This window comes from Leptodactylus fuscus, chromosome 4, assembly GCF_031893055.1.
Source record: "Leptodactylus fuscus isolate aLepFus1 chromosome 4, aLepFus1.hap2, whole genome shotgun sequence".
Lineage (NCBI taxonomy): Eukaryota > Metazoa > Chordata > Amphibia > Anura > Leptodactylidae > Leptodactylus > Leptodactylus fuscus.
The window spans coordinates 191,674,113-191,693,807 of NC_134268.1; the positions used below are offsets into that span (position 1 = coordinate 191,674,113).

Genomic DNA, 19,695 nt, shown 5'->3' on the forward strand with positions numbered 1-19,695 from the left:
ATTGAAGCTCACTAGTAACAGAAAATAGACGCGACATGCCTATTTTGCCGGGAATTCCGCAGCTGACTCAGCCGCGGTGTTCGCGGAGAGAGACTCCCTCCCGATTAGGCCTATTCATTCGGGTCGAATCCAGAGTGGAATGCTGCGATGGGATGACAGGGCACTGCATTGGCATTCTCTCGTGGCTAGTCATGCAGTATGTTCACACGCGGAATTCATTTTCAGCCATGTGAACATACCCTTACTGTCTTCAACTTTGTGTGACTGGATTGGGTTCTCTTTCCCTTCTCTCCCCTTCAGGTGAATCCTTAGGTTTTCCTTTCTGTTACTTTACTATATTGTGGCATTACTCATTCCTCCTTTTCCCTCCCTCATTCTCCCCTATCTCCGGTTAGTTTTTTATGTCTTTATTTACCTTTTGTTACTCCCTTGTGTTTCTGTATATTATCTGTATGTATATGATGCTGTATCTGATATTTCTTATTGTTTTCTTACTGAATTGTTTGATCTGATGTTTTCCAGTTGCCATAATTCAATGGACTGGTGACTACACTAATTTGTGCTCATTGCAGTTGTGTGATGGCCATAAATATACTGTAGGCATGGTGAGGGTCCAACAGATCAACTGCGCTGTGCCCGTGATTGTTCCGGCATCTTAGCAGGTCGCTGGGATGCCATATAATGAGCGTGTTGTTGGTGCCAATGATCCCTGTCAGCTCCACTTGAGGAGAACTCTGTGATTTCTGGCTTCCTTCATTGCTCTGGTTGTTTTAGAATTTTGTAACAAATTAGATTTTCTTTTTCCAGGCATATTTAAAAGTAGCAAACTGCCAATTTGGATTAAAGGTGTTTTCCCATCCAGCGTGTCAGCACTGCCTGGAGCACATCAGATAATATGCAAATGCATGTACAGAATACACTGAGGGTTAGCTGAGTCTTTATACCAAGAGATAACAGGCCTGGCTTTATCAGAAGCTGAGATAAGTTGCAGCCAAGAGCAGTATAATATAGTATGTGAACATAAATTCATAACAGTTGTGAAGCCATGTCATTTACCAGGATAAAAAGTAGCCTGTGTGTTAATCGAGGTTACAATCTATCTATGTACTAAATTTCATTCAAATCCATTTAGCGGTTTTTGCGTGATGAGTAACAAACACACAAACATCCACATTTATAATATTAGTAGGATATTAGTAGGATAGGATTAGTAGGATAGGAAGTAGGATATTAGTAGGAAGGATAGGATAGCAAGATCAGCAATATTAAACTCTTGGAAAACCTCTTTAAAAGAACACCAGACAAACCAGAAAAAGGAGAGCTACACTCTGACTCAATAGTTTTCTACTTATATGAATATCATGTAATCTGCAGCTTAGCCTAGTAAAAAGAAAAATATAGGTTGCATGGAGGTTAATGATGGCTTAAGTTAAAGGGGGGTGTCCGGGGTTAAGGTTTTACCTGATTGATGAGTGAAGAGCTGTAGCGATAGCACCTGGACACTATACAGGGGACAGAGTTTTCTGCTTCTGGCCTTGTATTGTGTATAGGATGGGTTCTGAAAGCGGCTCATACAGTGATGTCACCCAGCCACCATACTTGAGATGGAACTTTCTATTTCCTTGCCCTGTCAAACTGCTGATGAATCTGAGAGGGGCAGCTGTCAGCCCGTCATTGATCAGGTATATATGGCCTATCCTTAGGGTGCATTCACACTGAGGAAAATGGCGCTGAATTTGGTGTGGAATCCGCATCAGATTCAGTGCTGAAAAAAAAGTCTCCCATTGACTTCAATGGGTTCCTTTTTTCAGAAAAAGGAACCCATTGAAGTCAATGGGAGGCTTTTTTTTCCAGCACTGAATCTGACGTGGATTCCACACCAAATTCAGCGCCATTTTCCTCAGTGTGAATGCACCCTAAGGATAGGCCATAAAAACCTTGACCATGGACAACCCATTGAGCTGTGAGCTACTTCTGTAGATCTGTTACCCCAGGACTATTCTAGGTAGATGTTTGGCCATCATACAAATATACATCAATGGAACAAAGGTAATTTATTTATGCCTCTGTTGTTATAAGACTTGATATCCCTCCTATCTAAGCATGTACTGAAGATTTACTAACCTCCACAATATGTGATGGGATCTCTCTTTCCTTCCACAGCGGTGTATAAAACGACCGTAAATAGCAATCCAATTTGGAACAAAAGTAGCGTCATACTGAATAGCTAGAAAACAAATAAAATTTAGAAAGTTAGTTCACTCCAAAGTATGAATGTTTACATTGAAGACATGGCCTTAGTGAACCTACCTATTTAGGATAGGAAGTCAGTTAGTTTGCAGCACTATTTCTACTGTTATAGCGATAGAAACCTAGACAGAACCCTGATGGAACCCTCAATAAAGTTAAAGCTGTTATAGGTGATACCTATGATAATTTTCATATTGTGTTGGGGGTGTTTGGTGACCATTTTTGTAATATACTTTTATTAACCTATCAAATTTTCTTTTTATTATAAAGCAGGCTGTAACATTCTCCTTAGCTGTTATTAAGACTGTACACAGTTGTATTGTGAATATGCAGAACGGAAGCATTTACCAAAGGTTAGGATGGTCACTTCAAATGGCTGAATCTCTGGTTTTATACCCCCTGGTTTCGGTGTCACAAGAAAACTAATTTTCTCATACCTCATATGCTGACGTACTATTACTTCAACCTTGGAATTTCAGATTTCTTGTGATACCAGAACCTTTTTTCTAGGTGGTATAAAGCCAGAGATACAGCCACTTGAAGTGACCATCCCAACCTTTGCTAAAAGCTTCAGCTCTACATGCTGCATTGGGTACATGTGTACAGACAGAGTCTCCTGGGCAATGATTAGTTAGGGAATTGCTAATAGAAACTTTACAGCCTGTTTTCTATTAAAAGGAAGTTTGATAGGTTAATAAAGTATATTACAAAAATGCAAATAAAATAGCAAAAAAAATAAAATTGAGGGAAATTCTGGTAATATTTATTATCAAGCAGAAATAATAAGTCTCTGTTCACACACATCGGTGTTGTGGTTTTAATTTTTAATGGAAGTCACAATGCTGTGCCAGATCTATCTATAATGACCCTGATAGAACTTGGCAGGACTCAACTTATAGGGTCAAGGTGTCCCTTGACCAAAAATAGCAGTATTTTTCCTGGAAATGTGACAGAGCCTCCAACACAGATGTCAACATAGTCAATGAATGACAAAAGTGAGCTCACATTTCAAAGACAGATTTTTTACTTTACACAGTTTGGTTATGTACCAGTGTAACCAATATCCAAGCTGAAACTGACCTCTAGGCTTGAAAGTTACCCGGCTACAATAAAGAGACCTGATACCATATCAATTTGTTAATGTTAGACACAGACTGGACATCAGAATTCAGATATTAAAGGTCATTTATCAAACCACATCTAAAAGCTGTCACTTTTGATCTTTCATGATGGAATAGTGCTTGAGTTCACATTATTTCCATTCTGGTGTAAAATGGTGACCTTTATGGCGGCGAAAGTTTATGGGGGAGTCTGGTAAAATAACTGTTGCATGTTTGCGGCCAGCTGTATGGGTGGGTAGGTCTATGTTCATATGATGTTTAGTGTATAAGCTTCCCATATACATGATAAACATATCCACAGGGTTCATTAGTCCATTGGAGGCCAAAAAGAAATATGTACTTTTGGCTTCCATTTGGCTTTTATCAGTATATTGCAATACTGCAGTGAGAAAGGACGCACTGCTTTGTTTCTGCAGATTTTTCACATTTATACTGTAGATTGAGAACAATGGCAGACAGAATTAGAGCATGTTCCATGCGGAGACCAATACAGAGAACATGTGGGAACCAGTGTGGAGAATAAGCAGTGTAAACACACTCTAAAATGACATACAAGTGTACAGGGCTATTTTAATAGAGTAGGGGGCCCTGTTCAAACTTTTCGTAAGTGGGCCTCCCCAATCATAGTTTCATTTCCTCTTAACTAGCCCCCACAGTCAACAATATTACAATAAACAGAACAACAAAGATTACTCACCTAACCGTGTTCCCCCTGTTTTGCCATAGGCTTCAGCAGTAGCGATATTTGCAGCTTGGTGCTCATCGCACCTCTATCACCCAAACAGCATCAGCCAAAAGATTATAGCGCCCTTCTCCAGTAATGTAATTCTATCTGCAGATATAACTGAAATCGACACCTGCCGTCTGGATCAGTGGGACAGCACCTGAAATGCAGGACTGTCCCACGTGATCTGGGCCGGCTGAGGGGACCCCAATACCATAGGTCCTGATGCAGATTCATAAAAGTGGCCCTGCACGTAAAGTACGCTTATACTATCTGTCATCTATACATGTAAAAGTCTAATTAATTTTAGCAATTAATTTCAGCAAAGATCTACTTGACCTCCTCATCTGACCTCTCTAATGTTTGCTAGGTAGCCGGAGCTTCCCACTTACCTGTGTTAGCAGCAGGAACACGACTACTTTAATAGTCACAATATACAGAGAGCAGGTATGAAAGAGCCGTCTGTTCAGATGTGCATTTATAGCTTACTGATAGAGTAATACAAGAATAACAGGTGTTTCAAGAGTCTATTCATTATTCACGTGGTGTCTCCTACTTCTGCCACGATACTTGTAGGAGCTTGTTTGTTCAGATGACTGACATGTCATACAGCCAATCAGGACGAAGACAGGAAAGCTGCTGGCAAATCATTTACTATCATTCCTGTGTGAATGGCCCATCTGGAATTCCAGAGAGAAACCTTGAAATTCAATCATACCGAGAAGAACAAACACATGAGCCTGGGCTTTACTTGGATTCACTCTGTTGCTGCTCTAGTCTCAGCCACTTACTCGAGTCAGTGACCTGCACAAAAGCATGTGCAAAATACAAGTATACAAAACAGGAAGAAGAGATACTATGCACAAGAATAAGAAAGGTTGTTCCATGAGATGTTCATTTTGTCCGCCCGATGACCAGGGCTGTGGAGCAGACTCGCGGCCAATTTACGGTGGAATCGGAGTCGGAAAAAGTTATCAACTATGGTTTGGCTTCAAAGCAAAATGATTATATAATTATAGATATTGCCTAATGTTTAGATAGATAGATTGCTCCATATTAGCCATCATAGGAATCAATTATTGGCTTTTTTAAATGAATTACTGATCCTGACTGACCATGGCGGTCAGCCATTTATGAAGGAATCGGAGTTGGGCTGTGCAAAAATAGAGGAGTTGGAGTTTGTGGTTTGGCCTACCGACTCCAAATGCAAAACTGAGCAATTTTTCGATTGTAATCATCACAAAAAAAACTCTTCTGTCGAGAAATTGCTCTTATAGGGATATTCTCATTTTGGCATTTATGGTTATATCCATTAGATATGCCATAAATGTGAGATAAATGTGAGTCCCAGAGGTGGATTGTGGTAATATCTATATTGTCATATAAAAGCTGTGAATCTCATCTTTTATAGGACACCAGAATCACTATTCTGTGTTATAAAAGGCCCAAGATATATCTGTTTAAAAAACACCCCCTCCACAGTCTCAGCTTCCCTGCACTGCACATCAGCCCGACCACCCTCCACCCATATCCCAGTTACGATAAGTTCACACCTGCGTTCAGGTTTCCGTTGGTGAGTTTGCCAAGCAGACCCCACGAATGGAAACCTAATCCGCTTAAAAAAGCGGTTACCTGTGGACCTCATAGACTATAATGGGGTCCTCTGGGTTTCCACCTGAAAAATGTAGCAGGACTTTTCTCTTCGCATTTTTTAAGTGGAATGATGGACAGAATGTCCAGAAGGGCAATGAGTGCATGTGTGAATCCAGCCTTAGAAAGTGTCAATATTTTTTTTCTAGAAGTAGTGAAACAAGGACAAGAAGTAGATTACAGTGCTCGCTTTACAGAGAGAGGTAAAAAGTAAATTTATTTGAGTCCAGTTTCACCACCTCCAGTTCTTAGCGTCTGCTAGTAGTCCCCACTTCACTGATTCCAGGACGTTGGAATTTTTTCTCTAGTCCTCACCATGCCTGAGCAATTAGTGCAGGTGCCTAATATGCTATTTATAATCTGTACCGTCATGTTGGCAGTGTCAGGCTGGAACAGGAAAAGGGGTGTGATTCAGAGCTCCAATCAGAGGCAGCCAGTGTCAGAGCTCAGAATCACACCCCTTGTTTGCTCCTGCCTGACACCGCCCTCCTGACAGTACAGAGACTAAATAGCATACCAGACACCAAAACTAACAGCACTGATTGCTCAGGAATAACGGGGAATCGTGATAAAACTCCAACTGCGTGGGAACCAGTGGAGTAGCACCTTTTGAAGAATGCAAAGAGCTGGAATTTCTGTAGGTGGGGAAATGTCCTCTTTAATTAAGTTATTTTTGTCCAAAAACCATTCAAGCTCCAAACATTTTAGATAGCAGTTGACTTAACACTCATTTGCGATCGCCACCCTCCTCTACACATGCACACTTTAGCTTGATCGAGCATGCATATGGTGTGACAGTGGTGAAAGTCATTGCAATATTCTGCTGATGGAGGCCTATAGCACATGAGAAAGTAAGGATCAGGCATGTTGATATCCAACGCCCTGATCCTTCTTTGCCTTGGAACCCATCATACACAATAGATGAGAGCCAGTGCAAACAAAATCAGCAGGCTTGGCCAATGTTAACCTACCATAATGTGTACGGCGGGCCTTAAGCTACATGTCAGACAGCTCTGCTGACAGCTATCTTTCTGTATCACGCTTGGTTAGGAGTGCACATGTTCTGATTCCGACTGCGGAGAAAGCCGCTGTCAGACTCCTTTTATTGTATCTTTGAGTACAAAAGGATTGGGCATGTTGAATTCCTTTGAGAGCCGGTCAGGACATTAGATGGTCGGGCAGTCCTGACAAAACTAGTCTAATGTGAAAAAAAAAAGCACAACCATATCTTTATAGCAATTGCTCTAGAATAAAGTAATAAATAATACGCGATTAAATCACACTCCTCATAATTTAATCACTAGAGCTTCACGAGGGATGAAAAAAGTTCTTGTGTATGCCGACGCGTTTCTGAAATAAAACTTCACCTAACGCATTCTTTAGACTCCTTTGACCTCTGTTGAGGTCTCGCTATGAGGTCCGATCACCTTTATTCTTCCAGCTTTCATGCAGACTCCTTCCAGGCACTGCGCGGGGAACTTGAAAAGTCTGATCACATGCCGTGATCATAGCCATAGTTCACTCTCTGTCTGCACAGGAGTTGCGCTTGGCAAACGAACTTGCTGACAGAGAGGACTGTCAGAAGGATGTACTTGGCATCACATAAAGGCCACATATGTGCCCACAAATTTGAAACTAGTGTAGGAATAAAAACTTGGAATTAACACATTAATCTTTGGAAAACTGAAGAGGCATTTGGAAATAGATTTAGATTCTTTTGTGTTAGGGAGAAATATATAGGATTTCTGAAGTCCTAATACACTATTATGTGCAGGACTTCTAAGGGACTTTTAAGGTCTTTTACACATTCAGGTGTTCCTTGCGAACTCCACACCAAACTCTATGTCAAAATCAATCCAGGAAAAGTTCCAGCGCTGCCACTTCCCGCTGGTTTTTGTTTCTGCTGCTACAGTGATGACTCTTCGATTGCCCCATGTGACAGCGGAGGTAAGTCATTGACCGTCGTGATCAGATATGGTAACCAGGCACAGCTTTACTGCAGGGATGCAAAACAAGGTACGCTGGCAACGACCACAGACGGGATCAAAAAGTTAAAGGGGTTGTCCAGGATATACAATTTTCCACAAGGAAACAAAAAAATCCTTACCTGGCGCTCAGGTGAACCCCACTGCTGCACGGAGGGGCCGCCCCAGTGCTTCTTCCGGCAGAAGTTCTCGCCTCATGTGATCAATGAGGTCAATCAATAGCCATAGCGGCCAAAGAAAAGGAACCAAGACGCCACTCACAAATGTCACCTATAACATTCCATGTCCTTTCCTTTGGCGGCCAGTTGGCCTCAGTGATCACATATGGCAAGGACTTCTGCCAGAACAAACCCCAGGGGTAGCAGGACTGGACCGCGGTGGGAGACCCCAGAGCACTGCAGATAGGTGAGAATGTTTTTTTTCCCACCTTCTCCGGCTGTCTTGCAAAAAACTGTATATCCTGAACATCCCCTTTAAGTCAGGTTTCCTTTATTAGTTTATAACAATTCCTGCCTTTAGCCAAAATTTTTTTGGGTGCCATAAAAACTCCTATAAAGCAGTGGAAACCTAATATACAGTAGATTAATACTACAAATATGGGGACTAGCTATTAAATGAAGTCAGATGGACAGTTGTCTCCGGGAGAAGGACACTCAGGGTTAAAATATACGGGCGTACAATCCTTTACAAAGGTTAGGCTATCACATGTAGCTGCTCGCTTTAATACTCTCCCAGTCATTCCCTGAGAAAATCATCTTTTATGTTTTTATCAGCTGCCAAACAGTACGAAGGGGGATGAAGATTGACACTTTTTCTAATCGGATTGTCTGCCTAGCTTTATTTATATGAAACCGTCAAGAAGATTGACACCTACAGAAACAGTCAAGTGTCTCATTACCGCCATATAATAGTCATTATTGATTGCCGAGGACTTCTGTATGGTGTTCAACAATGTGCTATGGCTTTACTACATTGGCTGTGGATCAATAAAGTGCACGAACGTCAAACGTTACATCAATATTCATGACAGCTGGGGAAATGATTAGCTCTGACGCCATTTATATTGTGAGGAAGGGAAACAAGTCTTTGCTCAATCATATTAGTGATGTTTAGCATATGTTCACATGTGGTGGATTTATTTGCATGTTCGCCCCTGTGATAATTCACCAATGCAGTGAGATAATATGCTGCAAAGCCGATAAGGGGGCTTTATAGCAGTTAAAAGGGTTTTTGGGAAGGAATAACACTTACCTTCCCTGAACTGGTTAAGATTTATTACTAATGTACACCCCCGTTCATTACTTTTGCGGAGGGCTGCGGGGGAGGCAGGTTCCTCAGTCTTCCCTGCAGGTACTCAGGGTCTATGATTTCACCAACTCCCCACAGACTTAAGTCACAGCTCCATACTGTACAAAGGAGTGGGTCATGTGACCCGGAATTGGAGTGGCTGCAGGGGAGATAGGAACGAGAGTCCTGGCCTCCCCCACTGCCATCAGTACTGGTGGGTACATTACTAATAAGGCTTAACGGGGTTTTCTGGGAAAAAAAAAAAAAATCTTTTTAAAAAAGGTCTATTAGTGCTATCAATGGGTTAATAAATTCACCCATATACTTTTAGCTTGTTTTGAGTGATTTCTGGCTTTCTCTCAGAGCTCCTGGTATCCTCTGCATTTGTTTACCTGCTGTCTTAGCCTATAACTGCTGTGATGCATTGCTGTTCACTCAGATCCCCCTCTCAACACCCCCCTTCGGGTTTCCAAGCTAGCCCGTAGACTACTAGTCCTTACTACCTAGCTAACTAACTCAGTCCCCCAACCCCCTCCCCACCCCATCATACTTACCTGTCTTCTTGTCCTAGAGATGATTTTCATGCCTCTGTCCCCTTTTCTGCCCACACCTGGGAGCCAGAACTGGCGCCTGCACAATAGAACGCCAGCAGAAGAGAAGCAGCATGCGCAATAGAACGCTGCTTCTCTTCGCTTCTGCCGGCATTCTATTGCGCAGGCTCCAGCTCCCTTGTGGAGGAAGTGATGCCCAGGAGAAGAGGACGTGAGCACTGGTGAGTATGAAGAGGAGTGGGGTGGGGGGGAGAGAGAGGAGTACTGGTGACCTCCTGTCTCCGGAAACAGCAAAACAGAATGTGGGGAAAGGTAGGGAAAGGGGTTTAAGTTTTAGTTTATGCCAGACAACCCCTTTAACCAGTGCAGGGAATGAAGAATCGGTCACCAATATATCCGAAAAATTCTCTTTACATCACTCCATGCAATATCCCCTCTAGCTTTGCCCTAGCATTAAAGAGCACTTTTCACAATGACAATGATATCCAATTTACCGGTATCACGTTAAAAAAATCAGGAGGGGCTAAGCAGATTTAGGGTATGTTCACACGGTGGAAAATGAAGAGTAATTCTTTTCATTTTCTGCCGCGGTCTAGCCACAACGGGATGCCGATGCAGTGGATCAGTATTCTGTCGCGGCATCCACTCCTGATTAGGTCCGGATGAATGGGCCTAATCTGGTGGGAGACTGAACCCGCGGAATCTGCGGCAAGAGAGATCAGGACGCTTCTTTTTTCTGAGTCCTGTTGCAATCTCTGCCTCCCATTGAAAACCATGGGAGACAGATTCCACAAAGAAGCTGCTCCAGAATCGGGGGACGAAATCCACGGCAAATTCCTCTGTGTGAACACACCCTTATACATATGTAAGATTCAGCATAAGTTTTAACTTATGGATTTAATTCCCTGCTCTTTCTTTGGGTAAGTTCACTCAGGGTTTTTTGGTCCAGACCAAAATACGGGTAGCCGCGTCTGAATGCCAGTGCACTGCACCGGCATCCAGTCGCGCACTCCGCTCCGGAGTAGGCCCAATGAATGGGCCTAGTTGGGAGGACGGAGTGTCTTCAGGCTGAATCACGAGGCGAATCGGCCTGAAGAATGAGCACCTTACTTCTTTTTCCGGGAGCCGGAACAAACCGACTCCTGGAAAAAAGAACTGAAATCAATGGGAACTGTTTTTTTGGTTCAGGATTTTGAGGCAGATACGGCCTCAAAATCCTGACCAAAAAACCTGGTGTGAACTTAACCTTAGGAGTCCAGTGGGCGGTCTCAGCCAACGATTGGCAGCCTTAGCTGTATGAGCGTGCATGCAAAGATAACAGTCAATCATCTGCAGATTGGACATGATCATGGAACAAGGCAGAGCATCCTGTGACGGCACGACATGCCATCATTCACGTGACTGCTGTGTAGTATTTTTTTCACGATTGACTGTACACCAAAGGTTTACCCTTTTTCCTGGATTCTTCATAGATTTTATATATGGCGGGATCTGTCAAATTGGCCTGGGAAGTGACATATTCTACATTTTCATGGATCGATCACATGGTGAATGGGCCAATCTGCGGGCCATGAATAAAATGGCTAGTACACGACTGTCAAACCCGGCCCCCCATAGGCATAGAGGATAAGTAATAGGAAGACGGTCACATGACAGGTACAGTGCAGTTCTTCTCACAGTTATTCTTCTTCTCACTCCGCAGGAGGTCTGAGGAGCAGAGCTTGCAGAAAAGTAACCTATGTAATCGGCAGATGAGACATCATGCCATCACAAGACGCTCTGCCTAGTGCTTGTCACTGCAAATACACAGCGCTGAGCCCAGGAAACACTGAAGAAGAAGCGGCGCTCGCCCTAGGGCTGACCAGTGAGGGTGCTGTGAGTGACCCTCATCGATCTCATATTGCATCCATAACAATTTCCTACAAGACACAATAGAAATGTCTTATTATTGGACTTAATCCTGCACCATTGTGTTTGCAGAGATTTGGGAAGCTGCAATGCAGAGATGTAATAGTTGAGAATTATTTGTAATTCAATGTATATGGGTATGGACAGTGTGTAAAAGCCTCTTCTGATATCTCTCTATAATCCTCGAAATTCTGCTTCAGCCTGAACACAACCAGATACAAATTATCCCATCAGAGCCCGACTCCGGCATTTGACACAATCTCTTTGTACAACATTTTCTAAGGGTCAACCTCAAATCAGTCTTTGAGTGATTAAATATCCCCCATGGGGTCGGTGTTTCTCCATCTTGTCAGTGTTTATATACTGTGCTCATAGAAGATGACAGTATATGTTATGGGGCTTTTATTAGCGTTCCCGAGGCAGTTACCACAAATTAAAATGCCTTATTGGAGAGCAAAATCCAGCTGAGTTTTCGACGAAGTCAGGAGCAGTCCTACCTGTCATGCATTACGGCCAAAAATAGGATCCCAGCAGGAAAGAGACCTTTCTAAATAGGATTTTGCCACTTTTCATAATCTCGTGTCATAGCCTGTCTGCCGGTCCCTGTATACACCTTTTTAAGGTTTACTTTATTAAAGGTATTGACTCTTGTTGTCAGGCTTCAAGGAGCCAGGAAGAGAAAATCTTTATGCTTATTTCTCTCCACACTGTACATGTCAGTCCCATTCTCCCCTAGGCGGCTTCTCTTTGTGTTGGCTAGTACCATACAAATCAATCCCCATCTAGAAATCTATGCCTGGCCACCATATCACATATGGAGATATTATATATATATATATATATATATATATATATATATATATATATATATATATATATACAGTCCTATGAAAAAGTTTGGGCACCCCTATTAATCTTAATCATTTTTTGTTCTAAATATTTTGGTGTTTGCAACAGCCATTTCAGTTTGATATATCTAATAACTGATGGACACAGTAATATTTCAGGATTGAAATGAGGTTTATTGTACTAACAGAAAATGTGCAATATGCATTAAACCAAAATTTGACTGGTGCAAAAGTATGGACACCCTTATCATTTTATTGATTTGAATACTCCTAACTACTTTTTACTGACTTACTGAAGCACAAAATTGGTTTTGTAACCTCAGTGAGCTTTGAACTTCATAACCAGATGTATCCAATCATGAGAAAAGGTATTTAAGGTGGCCAATTGCAAGTTGATCTCCTATTTGAATCTCCTCTGAAGAGTGGCATCATGGGCTACTCAAAACAACTCTCAAATGATCTGAAAACAAAGATTGTTCAACATAGTTGTTCAGGGGAAGGATACAAAAAGTTGTCTCAGAGATTTAACCTGTCAGTTTCCACTGTGAGGAACATAGTAAGGAAATGGAAGAGCACAGGGACAGTTCTTGTTAAGCCCAGAAGTGGCAGGCCAAGGAAAATATCAGAAAGGCAGAGAAGAAGAATGGTGAGAACAGTCAAGGACAATCCACAGACCACCTCCAAAGAGCTGCAGCATCATCTTGCTGCAGATGGTGTCACTGTGCATCAGTCAGCAATACAGCGCACTTTGCACAAGGAGAAGCTGTATGGGAGAGTGATGAGAAAGAAGCCGTTTCTGCACGTACGCCACAAATAGAGTTGCCTGAGGGATGCAAAAGCACATTTGGAGAAGCCAACTTCATTTTGGAAACAAAGATTGAGTTGTTTGGTTATAAAAAAAGGCGTTATGCATGGCGTCCAAAAAGAAACAGCATTCCAAGAAAAACACTTGCTACCCACTGTAAAATTTGGTGGAGGTTCCATCATGCTTTGGGGCTGTGTGGCCAATGCCGGCACCGGGAATCTTGTTAGAGTTGAGGGTCGCATGGATTCCACTCAGTATCAGCAGATTCTTGAGAATAATGTTCAAGAATCAGTGACGAAGTTGAAGTTACGCCGGGGATGGAGATTTCAGCAATACAATGTCCAAACACCGCTCCAAATCGACTCAGGCATTCATGCAGAGGAACAATTACAATGTTCTGGAATGGCCATCCCAGTCCCCAGACCTGAATATCATTGAACATCTGTGGGATGATTTGAAGCGGGCTGTCCATGCTCGGCCACCATCTAACTTTAACTGAACTTGAATTGTTTGTCCAAAATCCCTTCATCCAGGATCCAGGAACTGATTAAAAGCTACAGGAAGCGACTAGAGGCTGTTATCTTTGCAAAAGGAGGATCTACTAAATATTAATGTCACTTTTCTGTTGAGGTGCCCATACTTTTGCACCGGTCAAATTTTGGTTTAATGCATATTGCACATTCTCTGTTAGTACAATAAACCTCATTTCAATCCTGAAATATTACTGTGTCCATCAGTTATTAGATATATCAAAATGAAATGGCTGCTGCAAACACCAAAATATTTAGAACTAAAAATGATTAAGAGGGGTGCCCAAACTTTTTCATAGGACTGTATACTCTCTCTCTCTCTATATATATATTATACACACACACTACTTACTACTAACTAATTACTTAATATTATAAATACTTAATACTATAAATGTGAAAATGTGGATGTTTGTCCCTCAATCACACAAAAACGGCTGAAAGAATTTGAAAAGAAATTCGGCACATAGATAGATTGTAACCTCGATTAAAACATAGGCTACTTTTTATACCGGTAAATGACATCGCTTTACGACTGTTATGAATTTATGTTCACATACTATATTACACTGCTCTTGGCAGCAGCTTATCTCAGGTCCCAGGTCTGTTATCTCTTTATGTAAACACACGCTTACCCTCAGTGGATTGTGTACATGCATTTGCATATTATCTGATCTGCTCCAGGCTGTGCTAACAAACTGACATGGGCAAACACCTTTAATCCAAATTGGCACTTTGCCAATTTTAAACAGACCTGGAAAAAGAAAATCTAATTTGTCACAAACGAGTGCTATGAAATTAGCCAGAAGTCAGAGTTCTCCTCAAGCGGAGCTGAGGGAGATCATCGACGCCAACAACACGCTCATTATATGACGTCCCAGCGAGCTGCTGAGATGCCGGAACAATCACAGGCACAGTGTGAGGAATGAGTTCAATGGCAGGCCAGCTTGAGAGCTGCCAAAACGCCAAAGCACGCAGATCATCAACACACTCATTATATGGCGTCCCAACGAGTTGCTGAGATGCTGCAACAATCACCGGCACAACGCGAGGAATGAGTTCAGCGGCAGGCCAGCTTGAGAACTGCCATAACATGCGGATCATCAATACCAACAACACGCTCCTCATATGGCGTCCCAGCGAGCTGCTGAGATGCCGGAACAATCACGAGCACAACGCGAGGAATGAGTTCAGCGGCAGGCCAGTTTGACAGCTGTCAAAACACCGGAGCAGGCGGATCATCAACAAAAACAACATGATGATTATAGGGCATCCCAGCGAGCTGCTGAGATGCCAGAACAAACACAAGCACGGTGCGAGGAACAAGTTCAGCAGCAGGACAGCTTAAGAGCTGCCAAAACGCTGGAGCAGGCAAACCATCGACAGCAGCAATTTGCTGAATATAAGCGGATCATCGACACCAACAACATGCAGACGAAGTCGCAGGCAGAGGCTAATATACATATACACACACACACACACATATATATATATATATATATATATATATATATATAGCTTAATATATTATAGGAGGTTATCCAGCTTCTAAAAATTACCTGCAACTACAACCACAGCAGTGCTAAATCCTATTCCCTTTTGCACCCTTTGCTTTATTTTACTTGAGACTCCTTGTATCACTGTTGTTTACATGCAGTAAATCTGTGGACAAACTACATTTCCCATGATGCATCTCCCTCTCTATGTTTGCCTCTTACAGGGGGAGGAAGGAGTGAGCTTCCAAAGGAAACATTACAGCGTCATGTGACCTCAAATGGGAGTGATTTATTACCTGTGATTTCATTGGAGGGGAGAGCAGGCAGATGCATCATGGGAAATGTAGTTTGTTCACAGATTTGCTGAATCTGATACAAGGAGCAGCAAGTAAATTAAAGCCAGGAAAAGACTGCACAAGGGGATAGTGAGGAGTTAGCACTGCTGTGGATTTATTTGCAGATAATTTTTGGAATCTGAATTCCATGGCCACTTGAAAAGGACAACACACATACAACTGCTGAAATGCATAGCAGAATTAAGCATACACCTGTTAAAGGGATACTTTTTGTGGTTCTGTATATTGACTGAAAGACCATGTCCTCAATAGTATTAACTGTCTACTTATAGTGTGTCTCCTTATCCTGCTTTCATATGATCACAATGTAGCCTGTTTTTTTTCTAGCATGGGTTGCTGTACCAACAGGAAGTCTCTCTCTGCTGTCTGCCGATATCGCTGAAAGTTATGTGACTTGAAAGAACCCAGATAGCACAGTGAATTCGCCCACAGTTGTCTGCAAAGGGCCTTAGCTCCTGGCATGTGGAGGCTGCTGCGCCTTTGGTCCCAGTATCAGACTCCCACAGATCACATACGAAGTATAAAAAATCCACTTATCCAGAAACCTCTTTAGGTTGGGGCCCCACACTATACAAATGCTGCATTTTACATTACCTGCAAAGTGGATAGGATGGCTAATCCCGTCCCCACATTGCGGAAAAGCTGCATGTCAATTATACCCAGGGGTGTTTTTCATATAGCTATAATAGGGGCAGAAAGTCCGCAGAGGAAAACTCTGCAGACTTTCTGTGAAAAACACTAGGGAAAAAAATTAAATGTGTTTTTTTCTGCGTCTTGCTATGTGGATCCTTAAGAAGGAACCATACACTATCCACACACTATCATCTTGATCATGTTTGACTAAGATGGGAATACCCCTTTAAATCCTTTCTTTGACTTGATGAAAAACACAAGGTCTCAAGTAAATGTGTTCTCACAATCCAAGTAATCCCGAGCATAATCAATAAAGCTGATATCTGGGCTGTGAGATGGCCAGTCCATTGTTGACTGATCCACGGTGATAACATCAGCAGCGTCTTTGTTCTGGATGTACATGTGGATCTGCACAGCACCGTTATGCTTGGGGATCTTAGCTCGCTGTAATGATTTTTTTCCCATTTGGTTTCCAGAGTATACAGTGGGATGTGTTGCAATATACCGTATATACTCGAGTATAAGCCGAATTTTTCAGCACAGTTTTTGTACTGAAAAAGCCCCCCTCGGCTTATACTCGAGTCAGCAAAAAAAAAAAAAAAAATTTTTCTTTTAAGGGGGGAGGGTGTCTATGAGCAGCTGCAATGTTAATGTATAGAGTCTCCCATAAAATAGTGGGAAAAAAAAGAAGCTTTAAAAAAAAAAAAAAAAAGTTCTAAATCCCTCCCTTTCCTAGAATACATATAAAAGTAGAAAATGACTGTGAAACACAAACACATTAGGTATTCCTGTGTCTGACAGTGCCCTGTCTACTGAATATAGGGGATCTGCAGTGCTCCTGTTCCGTCAGGAAGGGGATAATAGGAGCACTGCAGATACCCTATAGTCAGCCAGGCTAAATTCCAAGTGGGGGAAAAAAACTCAGTTCTCAAGCTCAGGGAAGACAGACAACCAAAACGCCCCCTCCCCTTCCCCATCACCCAGCAACTACTGCACCCAAAAACTCCGACCATTTTAATTTTTGAAATTTTCCAGTAGTTGCTGCATTTCCCCCCCTCGGCTTATATTCGAGTCAATAAGTTTCCTCAGTTTTTTGTGGCAAAATTAGGGGCCTCGGCTTATACTCGAGTATATACGGGTACTTGCCATGGGTCATACTGATTTCTCCTACCACTGCTCCCTTTAGGCTGGGACACTAAACAACCTCGTTCTCTGATTCCATGGGGGTCCCAGTGGTTGGGGTATCAGTGATCAGCAAGTTACCATTGTGACTGGAATACCCCTAAGAACTCAAAATTTGTCAAAAATTGCATGTGTGATTACAGCCTAAAAAAATTCCTGACATGACAGGCATTCAGTACTGCTGGTCTTAGTTTACGTGTCTTTAGGTGATGGATTAGAGATGAGTGAGTAGTATTTGATCGAATACTACGGTATTGAAGTACTCATACTCGGTCGAATACCACGCGGTAAATGCAGTAAAAATTTGATTCCCCTGGCGCTTTTTTTTACACCAATAACTATGCAGGGGAGGTGGGACAGGAAGTAGGACAACATAGACATCGGAAAAAAAAAACCTATTCAGTCATTGGCTGGCTAAATCAGCAGCAATAATAATAATCCTGGGATTTGGGCGTGTTAGATGCCCCCAGGCATGCTTCCCCTGCTGTCCCAGTTGCATTGCAGAGGTGTTGGCATCATTTGCTGAGGTGTCATAGAGGACTTGGTGACTCCAATTGGTCGAATTTTGGTTTCCCTGAAATGAGCATGCTTTTCCCATAGACTATAATGTGAACGAATAGTCGAATATTGAGGGGCTACTCGAATCGAATTTGGAATATTTCACTACTCGCTCATCTCTAGTGATGATGTCACATACATCCACAGGACACCAGCTGTCGATCACGGAATAAAGCAGTTTCATGCTGTTCAGGCCATCATCACATACACTCACCTTTACTATTCATATATGAAACGTTGTTTTATACTTTAAATTCCTAGGCTATGTTCACACAGAAAAAATAAGCAATGGAAAAAGTGAATTTTTTCAGGGGAGCCTGCTGCTGAAACCCAAGGCTGAGGCTCAGGGTGACAACCTGATTAACCCTATTTAAAGGGATTCAACCATTAAAAAGCAATTTTTTGTTCCTAACTTGTAGGAATAGCCTTAAGAAAGACTATTCTCCTACCTTTAGATTTCTTCTCTGCGCCGGAGAAGACATCTAAAGGTTTTCGTCGGTATGCAAACGAGTTCTCTCGCAGCACTGGGGGTGGTTCCCAATGCTGCCAGAGAACTCTCCAGCGCCGCCTCCAATTTCTTCAGGAACGGCCTCACCCTGCGTCATCTTCTGACACTGGCTTCAAACTTCTAGGCATGCACAGTCAGCTCTGCCATCAGACCTTGGGCAGACCCGACTACGCATGCCCGCAGCCATTTTCTTGCGGCAGCTTACTGTCTAAGCAGCCACAAGAAAATGGCCGCTTACACCAGTTTACTGATTGAATCCCTTTAATGGGGCTAAATGCTTTATGCCACACTTTAAGGAGCTGTCCCGGTAAAAAGTTTATATTTTAAATAGGCTGGGGGAGGTATAAAAAAATAAAGCATTATACTCACCTTTTCCCAGTGCCTCCCAACATGGTGCAGTCCTGTTGTCTTCTGGCAGATGTCCTGCCACATGTGACCACTGAGATCTATAAGCAGCCTCAGCAAATTTCATATGACGTCACTAACTGTGATGTCCGGGGTCATGTGACTTCTGAGGCCAATCAGTGGCTTCAGTGGAAGGGATCCAGTCCACTTTAAGAAGACACCGAAGCAGCAGAATGGACCACTTTGGGAGGATGCTGTCACATTTGGGACAAGTTTTTTTTTTTTTTTTTTCACTTCCTCTGGTCTATTTTAAAATTATTTTTTTTGCCCAGACAACCTCTAAGTATTTTAGGCACTTTTATGATGACTTCATAGGAAAGGGATGTGCATTTTTCTGATGTAAACTAAGCCAAATGATAGTAGATGTAAAGTTAGGGTAAGTTCACACAGGGTTTTTTGGTCCTGAACCCTGAGGTGGAGGCTGCCTCAGGTTCCGGACCAAAAATACGGGTAGTTGCGACTGGTTGCCGGTGCACTGCAGCGGCATCCAGTCGCGCACTCTGCTCCGGATTAGGCCCAAATGAATAGGCCTAGTCGGGAGGAGGGTGTGTCTTCAGGCCGAATCACGAGGCGAAACGGCCTGAAGAATGAGCACTTTGCTTCTTTTTTCTGGGAGCTGGAACAAAAAAAAATCCGCATACTGCATTTTTAAAAAGGAACAGGACTCTATTATCTCCCACTGAAATAAATGGGAGGCAGATTTCACGCAGAATTTGAGGTCTATTTTGAGAGAGATTCCGTATGAACACCCCTCAGGGAATTTGGTCAGGCAGAAAAAATATCTGATTTGAAAATCTGCTCAAAATTTGCTTAAATAATTTGCTTTGTGTTGGGGTCCCCCGTGCCCCTCACAGAAAGGCCTTATACTTCTTCTGTATAGTCCCCATTCTTTTTCAAG

At 42.4% G+C, this 19,695-nt stretch overlaps 1 protein-coding gene and 1 long non-coding RNA gene across 2 annotated transcripts in view; one reads left to right on the forward strand and one right to left on the reverse strand.

The window, feature by feature from the left end:
• LOC142200886 (uncharacterized) overlaps window positions 1-19,695 on the forward strand; it is a 615,073-nt gene that overhangs the window by 494,201 nt on the left and 101,177 nt on the right. The gene's annotated exons all lie outside the window — the stretch shown is intronic.
• The window catches only part of CNPY1 (canopy FGF signaling regulator 1), a 122,445-nt gene that overhangs the window by 101,017 nt on the left and 1,733 nt on the right, over window positions 1-19,695 (reverse strand). The window contains exon 2 of the mRNA XM_075271551.1: window positions 2,125-2,227. Within this exon, the coding sequence (XP_075127652.1) occupies window positions 2,125-2,218 (94 nt within the window). The 5' untranslated portion in view covers window positions 2,219-2,227. The remainder of the gene's footprint in view (window positions 1-2,124; window positions 2,228-19,695) is intronic.